Here is a 14,255-nt window from a genome sequence, read left to right as displayed (position 1 = left end):
AAACAAACCAAAGCAACTTTTGTGTTTATTTTTTTTTAAGATTTTATTTATGTCTTTGAGAGAAAGTGAGACACAAAGCATAAGTGGAGGGGGAGGGGTAGAGAGGGAGAAACAGACCCCCTGCTCAGCAGGAAGCCTGACGTAGGGCTGGATCCCAGGACCTGGAGATCATGACCTGAGTCAAAGGCAGATGCTTAACCAACGGAGCTACCCAAGCACCTCAACTTTTGTGTTTAAAAGCACAGAAAGTTTTTAATTTTAGTGCACTACTATATGGGGCAATGAGATAAAATTAATCATAGTGACTTAAAATTACAATTTGATTAAACCGAATTGGGAGAGGACTCAGAATGATACATTAGGTAATGTTTAATGTATACTTAAACAGGGCTAAAAGCTCAAGAGAGGGGCTCCTGGATGGCTCAGTTGACTGTTAAGTGTCTGCCTTCGGCTCAGGGCATGATCCCAGAGTCCTGGGATTGAGCCCCACATCAGGCTCCTCTCCTGGGAGCCTGTTTCTTCCTCTCCCACTCCCACTACCTGTGTTCCTTCTCTCACTGGCTATCTCCCTCTCTGTCAAATAAATAAATAAAATCTTTTAAAAAAATAAATAAATAAGTAAATAAAATAAAAGCTCAAGAGAACATGAGAAAGATTTTACTTGATGTTTTCATGCAATTCCACGAAATGCAAAAAACCAATCAACTAAAAACTGCAGTGTATGGGGCACCTGGGTGGCTCAGTGGGTTAAGTGTCTGCCTTCGCTCAGGTCATGATCTCCAGGTCCTGGGATCGAGCCCCATGTCGGGCTCCCAGCTCAGAAGGGGACTGCTTCTCCCTCGCCCTTTGCCCCTCCCCGTTTGTGCTTTCTCTGTCTCTCTCAAATGAATAAATAAAATCTTAAAAACAAAACAAAACAAAAAACCAACCCGCAGTGCAGCACTACCGTTCCCAAAGTGGTATCTCCTAAACAATAACTAGCTCCCCAGGACATTAAGTTGGAAAACAAAAAAAAGGGCCCAACGTTTAAAAAGCTGAGGAAACAGGGCCAACTGGCTCACGCTGGTAGAACATGCAACTCTTGATCTCCGGGTCATGAGTTTAAGACCTACAATGGGCACAGAGCTTACTTTAAAAAAGTTTAGAAACAGTGAAATTAAGCACATATTTTTACTGCAGGATTTCTCAGAACCTTTAATATGCCAACTCAGCATTCTGAATCTCAAAAGATAGCCATAAAAGCAATCCAGCAATTCCCTTTTCCAAAGCAGCTTGCTTGTATCTGAAAATAACCTGAAAAAATGCTGCTCTATAATTATTAAACAACCTTATAGAAAGAACAATATTTTGCTTTAGAAGAACAAAGAATGTTAATGAACTAACCAAAGCACTTAGTCTAGAATATCCCAGAAAACCTTTAGAAGTGTGAGGTTCATCATCAGTTGTTTAAAAGTTCAGACTAATTTTATTTAAAAATAAAACAAACCAACAACAAAGTAAAGCAAAAACAAACAAAAATTCAAGAAAGTATGTTTGTAGTTCTTGTAAATTACAAATTACTCCCTGCAAAAAATACTGATTTTTAAAAATTAAAAAAGGAGGGGCAAGAAAAGGAAGAGTCTAAAATAAACAAAAAATTTCTAATTTTTTCTTGTTTTTAAGGAAAGTCAGATATCACAGATGGGCAGAAAGAGGAAACCAGGACTAACTAAATGGATTTAAACAGAAATTTAAATAAAGTGGAGAATATCTTAACACCAGCGTAAGTTCAAAATCAGATTAACTACAATGAGAATAAAGGAAAAGGTACTGAAATGTAGACACATAGGTTCTAATCAATGGATCCTGTTAACCTTTTAAAATTGTATGCAAAATTTGCGGACCCCAAAAAATGTTAAGAACCACGGTTCCAGAATAACAGAAATAAAATAACACACTGAACACAAGATAAAGACCATAGGAAAAATTATTAGTGCTTTAAATTCTAAGACTGGCACGTCATATATTTGACAAAGTAGCATCCATGATTCAAATATCACACCCAGCTCCTTCACCCACCTGAGCTCTGACCTCAGATCTGCTCTGTTTCGTTCTGTTGCTATGAACCCTGGAAGATGCCACAGCAGAAGAGCTCAGAGCCAATACCCCAGAAAGTCTATCTTTTTTCCTATTACTTTTCTAGGTGTTCTGAATCCTGGCATCATACAGTAGCCTAGCATTAAGTAGGCAGGATAACAGACACACCTCTCTTCTACTGTTAACAGCGTGATAAATTAGAAACTACAAAAAAATTACAGGTGACCCCTGAACAATGTGGGAGTTAAAGGTGCCTGACCTCCACACACAACTGAAAATCTGTATATAACTTGAGTCCCCCAAAATTAACTAGCAATAGCCTAGTGCCTTGGGATAAAATATTCCTAATGAAAGAAAGTGCCAATCAGTTGATTTGTTGAAGTCATTCTTTTTCTAGGACCACCATACAGTGTTATGTCTATGTAAGCCATTCACACACAGGGAAGCATATACAGACACAAGGCTTTAAGACCATACTGATGTCTTGATGAATAAAAATACAGGAGCAGGGACATCTAGGTGGCTCAGTCAGCTGAGCACCCAACTCTTGACTTTGGCTCAGGTTGTGGGATTGAGCCTCACTGCTCAGCGCAGAGTCTGCTCAAGATTTTCTATCCCTCTCCCTTCTCCTGCCCCTCCCTGTAGGCTCAAAATAAAAGAATACAGGGGTGCCTGGCTGGCTTAGTCAGTAGAGCATGCAACTCTTGATCTCAGGGTCATGAGTTCAAGCCCCATGGTGAGTGTAGAGCTTACTAAAAAACAGACAAAAAAATCATTCCATTCACATGTATTAGCAGTTACTGAGTGGATCAACACTTAGTCATGAAAGTTTGTCATTATGTTTTCTAATTATCATTTCTCCCTAAATTTTGCATTGTAGGATTACATTCAAAGATTTTAAAAGAAAACTGAAAACAGTATAAAGTGAAATGCTAAAATGAGTAGAAGGAAAACTATGGTAGCATAGAAAAAATATGGAGCTCAGTTTTCTTTTTTATTAAAAGCTAATTCAGGGCGGTGCCTGGCTGGCTCTGTTGGAGGAGCATATGACTCTTGATCTTGGCATCGTGAGTTCAAGCCCCACATTGGGGGTGTAGAGGTTACTGAAATAAATTTTTTTTTTTTAAAGATTTTATTTATTTGACAGAGACAGAGACAGCCAGCGAGAGAGGAAAGACAAGCAAGGGGAGTGGGAGAGGAAGAAGCAGGCTCACAGCAGAGGAGCCTGATGTGGGGCTCGATCCTACAACGCCGGGATCACGCCCTGAGCCGAAGGCAGACGCTCAACCGCTGTGCCACCCAGGCACCCCCTGAAATAAATTTAAAACACAAACAAAAACAAAAAACCTCAGGACTGATGTAACCTACCAGATTTCAGAACATGTGTTAATAGCCTATACATGCCACTGAAAATTTAGGTGCTATATCACATTTTAAGACTTTTTAAGGAAAAAAAAAAAAAAGACAAAAAACCAAAAAACTTTTAAAGAAAAATTACCTAAACATGTGGCTTACTCAGTGTTCAACTAAAAGTTTTCATTCTTGGACTCTGAAAATGAAGCTAAACATTAATGTTTATGTTAATCAGACTAAGTGGTATTCAATTTTTAAAACTAGCCTTTGGATTTAGAAGGGAAAATAAAGTATCTCTAGGGCACCTGGGTGGCTCAGTCAGTTAAGCATCTGACTTGGTTTCAGCTCAGGTCATGATTTTAGGGTTGTTAAGACAGAGCCCCACTTAGGGTTCCACCCTCAGCAAGGAGTCTGCTTGTCCCTCTCCCTCCCCTTGTCATGCATGCATTTGCATCCCCTCTAATAAATAAAATCTTTATTTTTTTTTAATTTTTTTTTAAAGATTTTATTTATTTATTTGACAGAGATAGAGACAGCCAGCGAGAGAGGGAACACAAGCAGGGGGAGTGGGAGAGGAAGAAGCAGGCTCATAGCGGAGGAGCCTGATGTGGGGCTCGATCCCATAACGCCGGAATCACAACCTGAGACGAAGGCAGACGCTTAACCGCTGTGCCACCCAGGCGCCCCAATAAATAAAATCTTTAAAAACAAACTACAACAAAACACTAACAGCCAACTGTTGACCGAAAGCCTTACCAGTAACATGAACAGTTAACATATTTTGTATATTATATGTACTATGTATTTTTTTTTAAGTAGGCTCCACGCACAGCGTGAAGCCCAACGAAGGCTTTGAATTCATGACCCTGACATCAAGACCTGAGCTGAGATCAAGAGTTGACCCTTAACCAACTTTGCCACCTAGGAGCCCCTATATACTGTATTCTTACAATAAAGTAAGCTAGAGAAAAAAATCATTAACGAAAATATATTTACAGGACAGTACTTATCCACCCCCCCCAAAATCCGCATAAAAGTGGACTCACACGGTTCAAACCCATGGTCTTCAAGGGTCAACACCTGTTGAAAATGAAGGGTTCAACTGCTAGAAATTTATGGGAAGGAAATTTACATTCTACTAGTTGTGTCACGCCATTAGCTAGTTAATTCAAATTTTGTGACATCACTGTGAAAGTTTTATATATCTGCAATATAGCTCTTTTTAAAATCATTCATATTTTAGGGGCACCTGGGTGGCTTAGTGGTCTAAGCGTCAGACTTCGGCTCAGGTCATCACCTCAGGGTCCTGGGATCGAGGCCCACACAGCGCTCCCTGCTTAGTGGGGAGCCTGCTTCTCCCTCTCCCTCTGCCCCTTACCCCACTGGTGTGCACACTCTTTCTCTAATAAATGAATGAAATCTTTAAAAAAATATAAAAGACAAAAAGTTCTTTTAAAATAAAATAAAATCATTCGTATTTTAGACTTTACTCTCAATATAAGTATATTTCATTATTAATACTCCTTTTTTGTGGTTACCTGAGAAACTATCCTTGAGTATTTTTAAGTAGCTTTCTCCACTCTTGTGAATTATAATCAATATCCTGCAAGATAATAATATAACTTGCATATTGCAAAGTTATCAATCCCTGATTTAATCTTTCTCTCCACCTAAGTGGCCAAACACTTGTCAGCTGGAGATCTTTTCCAATTATTCACAATAGAACAGTCTGTTCATCTACTTATACCTAATTCAATATGATTGCTGAAAGTCTTGTAACCCTTCTGAAACAGATATGCTTATCACTGTGTATCAATACTTGCACAGACAAACCTATGAAATGAGCCCTAGATGACCACAGGCTATCAGGTAAATAAGTAAACTTAAGGTCTAAGTTCTCTTAAACCTTTAAGGACAAAGTTATCACCTTCTAAAATGTAAAATCAGTTTCATATGACTCAAACACACTTGTATTAAGACATATTCGTAGTTTTCACTGAATACCAGTGAATGCACCATTAAAACACAAAAGAGAAGCCCGTCCTTTTTCTGTTGTCCCTTAATCTTATCAAACTCACTGTTAAATTTAAAAATCCATATTACCTTTAAACCTTGGTGTTCTATCTTTACTAAGATGAATCATCCTGAAACAAAGTTCAAAACCTCAAAGCTGCATGCTTAAGTTAGGATAGGGAGAAAAAAAAGAAAAGTTAGGATAGAGAGATGGGGGTATTCAGTGTTTGTAGTATGATGTTTTAAAGATTTTATTTATTTATTTCAGACGAGAGAGAGAACACAAGCAGGAGGAGCGATAGAGGGAGAGGCAGGAGGAGAAGCAGGCTCCCCACTAATGTGGGGCTCAATTGTAAGACCCTGGGATCATGACCTGAGCTGAAGGCAGGCGCTTAGGCAGACACATAACTGAGCCACCCAGGCGCACCTGATGTTAATGCAGCTGTCACTAGTTAACAGCACAAGTAAGGCATACTCAGAGGATGAGGGGGGAAAAATACGTATTAACAATGAGCCTTAAAAGATTTTATGTGTTTTTTTTTTTTTTACTCTTGGGAAAATGTTTTAGGAACTATTTGCTATTACATAGCACAAGCAGTGTTTAAACAGGGTTAAACCAATACTGGTAGCAATCCTTTCCTACCAAATGAGTTGTAAACATTCAAGTCCATTAAGGGATAACTAATATTAGTGAAGCACACATGGTATATCAGCTATTATTGGTTTCAAAAAGACCATGAGTTTTGGAATTTAACAATCTGAGCTGCTGATTCAAGAGACTGTGGTTTTAAAAGATGACCACTGGGACAGAATAGAGAGGCAGGAAAAAATGGAGTCATATTTAAAACAACTGTATTGGTATTAGCTTCAGTCACCTGTTGGAAAGCACATAACTATAGTTTTAACTTCTAAAGTAGTTCATGTTTCTCTATGATCAGAATGCAGAAATTTTACAAATGGTCAAAAGAAATAGATGAGAAAATAGGTGAGAATACGCTAAATCATTCCCCACACTTCAATATTATTATAATTACATACAGATAGAAAAGCAAATATTTTAAGTCAAATCTACAAACAACCCCTAGTCAATATAATTAATCTAAGGGTTAAAGATTCAATCAGTGGGACACCTGGCTAGCTCAGGAGTGGAGCATGCAACTCTTGATCTTGGGTTCCTGAGTCCTAGTACTAAAAAAAAAAAAAATTAATTTTATTTATTTTTTTAAAAGATTTTATTCATTTGACAGAGAGACAGCACAAACAGGGGGAGTGGCAGGCAGAGGGAGGGGGAGAAACAGGCTCCCTGAAGAGCACAGGGAACCCGAAGCGAAACTTGATCTCAGGACCCCGGGATCATGACATGAGCCGAAGGCAGTCGCTTAAAACCAAGGGAGTCACCCACCCACCCCAATAATAAAAATAAATTTTAGGGGCGCCTGGGTGGCTCATTAGTTAAGCGTCTGCCTTTGGCTCAGGTCATGACCCCAGCGTTCTGGGATCGAGCCCCGCATGGGGATCCCTGCTCAGCAGGAAGCCTGCTTCTCCCTCTCCCACTCCCCCCCCACTTGTGTTCCCTCTCTCGCTGCCTGTCTAATAAATAAAAATAAAATCTTTAAAAATAAATTAATTAAAAAAAAATATCTCACAGGGTGCCTCGGTGGCTCAGTCAGTTAAGCATCTGACTCTTGATTTTGGCTCAGATCATCTCAGGGTCATGGGATCAAGCCCCAGGCTGGGCTCCGTGCTCAGCACAGAGTCTGATTGTCTCTCTCCCTCTGCTCCTCCCCCACTCACATACGCACTTTAATAAATAAGTAAACAAAAACTTTTATTTATTAAAGATTTTATTTATTTGAGAGAAAAAGTGAGTGAGAGAGAGCACAAGCAGGGGGAGGGGCAGGAGAGGGAAACACAGACTCCCTGAAAGGGAGCCCAACATGAGACCCAATCCCAGGATCCAGGGACCACTACTTGAGCTGAAGGCAGATGCTTAACCAACTGAGGCATCCAGCACCCCATAGATAAAATCTTAGAAAGAAAAAAAAAATCTCATAAAGATTTAATCAGTGATTCACCAGCTATTCTCTCAATGTCTCTTTACACACAGGAAACTTAAACTTTCAAATCTAAAAGTCACTGGGGCGTCTGGGTAGCGCAGTCATTGGGTATCTGCCTTTGGCTCAGGGCGTGATCCCGGTGACCCAGGATCAAGCCCCACATCAGGCTCCTCTGCTGGGAGCCTGCTTCTTCCTCTCCCACTCCCCTGCTGTGTTCCCTCTCTTGCTGGCTGTCTCTCTGTCACATAAATAAATAAAATCTTAAAAAAAAAAAAATCTAAAATTCACTGAATACGTATCACAGCACTTCAGCTAGATGGGAAGAAAGGGGAAATATTAAGAACAATTATTTCAGTGTAGGAAAATGATATATAGGGCTGGAAAGACAAAACATCATGAATACCATCTCGAGAAGTTTAAAATGAATTCTAAAATCCTTGAAGATATTTTTTGTAGACGAGTAAAAATAATGGAAGATACAATGAACCACAATTCTGATGTTCTAACGTTAACTCTCCTGAGACCATCTTTAAAACCTAAACAAATTTCTTCACTTTTATGGGCCTCAAATTCCTTATCTGATAGAGACAGTTTTTGAGACAGAATCTAGGTCATGTCCCATTCAACTTTGAAAAATTCTTTGATTTTGGTAGTAATTACAAGGGGAGCCTGGCTGGCTCAGTTGGTGGAGCATGTGATTTGATCTCAGGGTCATGAGTTTGAGACCCTCATAGGGTGTGGAGCCTACCTGAAGAAAAAAAAAAAAAAAAAAATATGCTTTAGTAGTATCACATCTGACAGATACACTGGAGCTGAGAGAAATAAGAAGTAGCATATTCAGTATATAAGAGAGGAAAGCAAACAAAAGCAATTAGAACTAAATAATAGAGGGGTGCCTGGTTGGCTCAGTTGGGTAAACGTCTGTCTTCAGCTCAGGTCATAATCCTGGAGTCCTGGGACCAAGCCCCCCATTGGGTTCCAGCCCCCCCATTGGCATCCCTGCTCAGGAAGGAGTCTGTTTCTCCCTCTCCCTCTGCACATGTGTGCTCTAATAAATAAATCTTAAAAAAAACAAAAACTAAAACTAAATAAAGGATAATAAAGAGTAACACTACCAAGTGAGAGATGGAAAAAACAGCTTCCTGACTTAAGGATCTATGGTAAGCACTATGGATTAAGTTTGGGAAAGGCAAGGAAGGACCTGAAAGTTAGGTGAGAGACTTTGGCATATGAGCTGTAAGCAAGAGAAAGCTGCTATGACACAGTTATTCAAATGTGAAGTGCCCAGGGCCTAAATGTAAAATGGAGTATACCTGAGGCATTTTCAAAAGAGAAAAAAAAGTCAAGATTTGATATATAATTGAATATGGGGGTTAAAGGAAAAGAAAACCAAAGATGATAATGACACCTAGCAATGCAAAATCAGAAACAATTCAAATACTGATCTTCAATTTTACAACAGATTTCAGCAATACATTGCTAGCGTGCATGCTTTTACTGAAGTTTTTAATATTACTTTATTTTTTTAAGTTTATTTATTTAAGTACTCTCTACACCTAACATGGGGCTCGAACTCATGACTCTGAGATCAAGAGTCCCGTACTCTTCTAATTGAGCCTGCCAGGTGCCCCTTTATATTATTTTAAATAAGTCATCTGTGTGAAGGCAGTGAAATTTTCTGTCACTGAGATAGAATTTTTAAGATTAGCACAAATGCAAAATATCCTTGCTAGAAAATGGAAATAGCAAAAACTGAACATCATGTTATGTTATATACAAAAAGAGTAGTAATTTTTATACTGCCCTCAAGAGAAAATGAGTCAGAAATATAGGCACAGAGATCAAAATATTTAATTCAAGTTGAATTACTCAGTTAACTTTTTCTGTTCCATGATCATTTGATTTATGACAGTGGCCTCTGATACTAACATGTCTGGAATATTTCAAAGGCTGCATTTTTTTTTAATAGAGTAAAAAACTGGCACCTACACTATTGCCCTGATTAAGTCCTTATATGTCCTTTATTGAAATTTTTTCTCAAATTGTATTTGAAGCTGCCAGGAGAAAACTTGAGGCACTATAATTAGGTTAGAATGTTCTCCATTTAGGGGCACCTAGCTGGCTCAACCAGTGGAGCACGTGACTCCTGATCTCGGGGTTGTGAGTTCAAGCCCCATGATGGGTGTGGAGATTAAAGTTAAAAAAAAAAAAAAAAAGTTCTCCATTTAGATGAGATGTCAATAAAACATATTTTAATTGCCTCAGGATTGAAAATTTAACTTTTATAAAAATGCGTGTGGCTCTGAAAATCAGCTCTAAAAAGACGAGATGATTAATCACAAATAAGACTGTAAGATGAAGGTAAGAAAACAGCAAGCTTTCAGGAAGCAGCCTGAAATATAGCACCTGGAAAATAAAGATTTTAATAAAAACAGTATCACTAAAGAGCTCCATCTAGAACCTACTCCAGGATTTTTAGAGGAAAGCTAAGAGTAGACAGATGCTAACAAAACACTTGGCCTACTTACTGAAGTCATGATGTGTCAAAAAATTTGATTTTGAAAAACTATGATTAACAACAATCTCTAAGAAAACCCATAAATAATTTCCTACAGCACAAATAGAAGCTCTGTTTACACAAATCCCACTATTTATATTTGGACTCTATTGCCAAATATGGAAAGGGAGATCTATATTTATTATTGACTTTGTGTTTGATAATTTTTATGAACGTTTGGTGTCTTCTTTGCTCAGTCTTAAAATAAAAACAAAAAGGGAGGGGGGTGGGGGAATGGGATAGACTGGTGATGGGTAGTAAGGAGGGCACGTATTGCATGGTGCACTGGGTGTTATACGCAACTAATGAATCATCGAACTTTATATCGGAAACTGGGGATGTACTGTATGGTGACTAACATAATATAATAAAAAAACATTTAAAAAAATAAAATAAAATAAAAAAATAATAAAAACAAAGTATAACATTAATTTAAATAATTAAAATACAAATTTTTTAAAACAATTTTATCTATTTATTTTCAAGAGAGGCAGAGATAGCGAGAGAGAGCACGAGTGGGGAGAAGAGGGAGAAGCAGGCTCCCTGCTGAGCAGAGAGCCCTTCACAGGGCTCAATTCCAGGACCCTGAGATCATGACCTGAGCAGAAGGCAGTCGCCCAACCAACTGAGCCACCCAGGTGCCTCACAATACAAATGTTAAGAGCTATAGACAATAGGCTTCCACCTTAAGAGCTATTTAACTGGAACAATACAGATATCAATTTAAAACATATTATGGGGTGCCTGAGTGGCTCAGTTGGTTAAGCATCTGCCTTTGGCTCAAGTCATGATTCCAGGGTCCTGGGATGGAGCCCCACAACAGGCTCCCTGCTCAGTGGGGTGCCTGCTTCTCCCTCTCCTTGCTCTTGCTCTCTCTCGCGCTATCAAACAAATAAAATCCTTACAAAAAACAAATGTCACTCATAATATTAATTATGTTCCTGGTTTTGTTTATAAATAAGTAAAACAAATCATATGTAGAAAAAGCCAGGTAAAACATGTTTAGTTTACAAAAATACAAGTCCATAGCACTTGCTTCTGGACACACGGTAATTCCTAATAAGTCCTGTTTCATCAAAACTAAGTCAACACCAGAGCACCCATTATTTAACATAAAGAAGTACTTCGATCTGAATTAAACACAATCTATAATTATTATCTCATAATCTCTTCAATTGTCTGTAGAACTGATCATTTAACCCCCCCAAATGAAGAATAACTGAAATAAAAACTCTGAAGTATCCATTTCTTTAAGGAGAAAGGTCACCAACATAACAAGATAATCATGTCCATCAAATTTTAGAACACCCAAGTCAGAAGATCATAGTATCTCTGTAACTGACCTTGAATTACCAAAATAGATATTTTAAGTAAGTAAAAGCAGTAAAGATCCAGTATTAGAGATGTTATAAATAATAAATATATTCAAATTAACAGAAGAAGCTGCAACTTTTCTGGGCACCCAAGGAAACTGAAATTCATTCTGTAGAATCCATGGGAAATTTATTTAAATAGATTCAAACCTTATGTCAAATGGTTAAAAAAAAAAAATTTTTTTTTCCTAAGAAGCAAAGGGAAGAAGCTTATTGAAACATTTTCAATGACATTACTTGTTGACCTTATTTTGAAAATGTATTCATTTGCTCTTTTATATCTATTTATCTTCCTCCTTTGCTTGATAAATTCTTTAGAATTGGGTTTTCCACTTTAAACTCCAACAACCGAAAAACAGTCATATGTAATTTTTCATAAAATAAAAAATTTTAATACATTTATTTTTAAATATAACGTGCATACTAACACCTTAACATGCCAAATGATATAACCTCTAATCAATGAGTGGCTGCTAACCTAACTGAATCAAATAAAACTTAATTTAATGTTTGAAAAACTATATAAAATAACTATCCAAACTGCTGTGTATAACAGATTTTTTTTGTTAGTTGATACATGAATTTTTTAAAACTTCACAAATAAAAGATACATCATTTAGGAACATTTTTCAATATCACACATAGCCTAATTCACATAGTTATACCCCCTCCCCAACCCCCAAGTTTACAGTACATGTGTTCAGTGGCCTGACCTGGCTGAGATACCGCAGTGGCTGTAAACTGAGTAGCCCATGGCGGATTCTTCTGTCCTCCAAACTGAGCCATGATGAAAGAAGAGAAAAAACCTTCACCTGTTTGTCTTCTATAGCAGCGATCTATTAAGAAAAAGAATCCACGTTTTAAAGTTCAAACTATAAATATCATTAAAGTATTATTAAAGAAATGTTTGTCAAGGACATCTTCGTAGATCCTAGTATAAACGACAAGGTATATATACGTCCGATATGCAGCAAAAACATTCTACATCAAGTAGCTCACCAAAAGCACCCAATTTCAACATATGACGTTAAGGGTAGACTCACAAGAAAGGCACTTCTTTCCGTGGCTACAAACTGTCACATTTAAACAGAAAACCAAGTGCTGTTATCTACCCAGTTCTTAACAGTAAGTACACAGCTTCAGGTTCAAAGAAAATAGAGCCTGCGCGTTTCTTTTGGCAATCAGTTGGGGGCTGAAAGTGGTAGAACCAATAACGGAAATTGAGACGAGACACTGAATAAAGGTATTTAAGACTATCATTTAAATAACGAACATCTCCTTACTTTCTCGGGCTGGGAAGGGCCGAGGGGCTCCTTTTCTCTCCCCTCCCTCCAGGGGAAAGACAGTTGAAATAACGGATGCCCCCTAAAGAATCATCGCTAAGACCCCTCCCCCCAAAATCAAGCCAGAAAAGGCTAAGATCTCAGCCCGCGCACCCCCTCCTTCCCCCCGCGACTCGTAGGGGCCAGAGCTCTGCCATCCATCTTCCTCCAGCCCCAGCTCCTCGCGGGACGCAGACCAGGGAAGGCGGAATCCTCCGTCTCACGAGACTGGGCGAAGCGCCATGAGAGAACTATTGAAAGTCCTGGTCCCCTTAACCCCCCGGCCGAGACAGCCTCTATCCCCCAAAACCGGCGCCGACGCCAGCCACCCGACGCCCTGGGCCGGAGGCCGTGGAGCTAAAGCTCAGCGGCTCCAGAGTGAGGAATGGCGCTCGGCAGTCCCTCCAGACCCGTCAAGCCGAGGCTGAGGGGCGCTGGGGATACCTGAAGAACCGCGGGGGGGAGGGGGGAAGGGGGTTTGAAAAAACGAAGCGGTGGGGGAGGGGCTGCCGCGCGGGGCCTGCTCCGACCCGCACAAAAGGGACCATGTCCCTCCCGCCCCAGTCCCACGAGAGCCCCACCGTCGCCGGCCTACGGACGCCGTGCTACCAAAACAGTCGCTCTCGGCCCTTCCGCGGATCCGACAGGACGTTAGGACCCCGGCTCCGCGGCCCGCTGCTCCAACCGCGAGGACCAGACCTTCACCTGAATCGAGTCCCGGCTAACACCGAGGCCATTTCAAACCCGTCAGCGTTAGGCGCATGCGCCAACTTCCCCCTCTTCCTCCACGCCTCTCCCCTCCTCCTCATCTCTGCGAGGAACGGCGCTTACGGGTTTACGTTCTACGTGCGCGCTCCCCAGCACGCCTTCAATACGCTCACCGCTCTCACTACGCAGCTAGAGCTAGAGCGCGCCTGAGAAGAGTTACCTGGGCTTCCCATAACAATGAGCCGCCTGTGTCTGTTCGCCAGCTCTGAAGAAAAGACTTTTCTAAGGGTGGGCAGGGAAGAATTGGCGGTCACGTGATCCGATCCTCCGCCATTTTGTGTTTTTTCGCCTTTCTGTGTCTTTTTTTTCTAGTTGAATTCAAGTACTTGGAAGAATGGGTATTTCCTGTACCATCTTCCTAAGTTTCTTTTTTAGTGGAGATAAAATTCACTTACCATATAATTCGCTGTTTTAAATATTTTGTAAAATTCAGTGAGCTTTATTTTTTCCTATGGCCTTTATACAGTCATAAGTTTCTGCAACCATCACGAACTCAACCCTTAGAAGAAACCCCTACCCGTTAAGCAGTTACTCCTTAATCTCTGCCCCCGCCATCCCTTTACAGTCACTAAGCGGCTTTGTCTCCATGGATTTGAATATCCTAGATACTTCATATTAGTAGAATTATATAATATATGGTCTTTTGTGTCTGGCTTCTGCGGTGTCTAAATGGGGTGTCTCTGGATCTGATCGGCCCCCAAATGTGGAGCGACCCCTTCAGGTGGAAGCCAGTGGT

The 14,255-nt window shown here is 39.8% G+C and overlaps 1 protein-coding gene across 5 annotated transcripts in view; it reads right to left on the bottom strand.

Moving 5' to 3' along the window:
* Positions 1 to 13,582, bottom strand: part of CCAR1 (cell division cycle and apoptosis regulator 1) — a 57,677-nt gene extending 44,095 nt beyond the window's left edge. For 2 of the 5 annotated variants that reach the window (XM_034662608.1, XM_034662609.1), the window contains exons 1-2: positions 13,333 to 13,541; positions 12,143 to 12,265 (exon numbers count right to left, since the gene is read on the bottom strand). In XM_034662608.1, the coding sequence (XP_034518499.1) occupies positions 12,143 to 12,215 (73 nt within the window). In that variant the 5' untranslated portion in view covers positions 12,216 to 12,265; positions 13,333 to 13,541. Of the gene's footprint in view, positions 1 to 12,142; positions 12,266 to 13,332 lie in introns of all 5 variants that reach the window. The other 3 variants (XM_011234343.3, XM_011234341.3, XM_002913734.4) reach the window with 3 other exon arrangements.
* Positions 13,583 to 14,255: the final 673 nt, after the last annotated feature.

The sequence above is a fragment of the Ailuropoda melanoleuca genome, chromosome 6 (genome assembly GCF_002007445.2).
Source record: "Ailuropoda melanoleuca isolate Jingjing chromosome 6, ASM200744v2, whole genome shotgun sequence".
NCBI lineage: Eukaryota > Metazoa > Chordata > Mammalia > Carnivora > Ursidae > Ailuropoda > Ailuropoda melanoleuca.
This window is presented reverse-complemented; position numbering and strand designations above follow the sequence as displayed.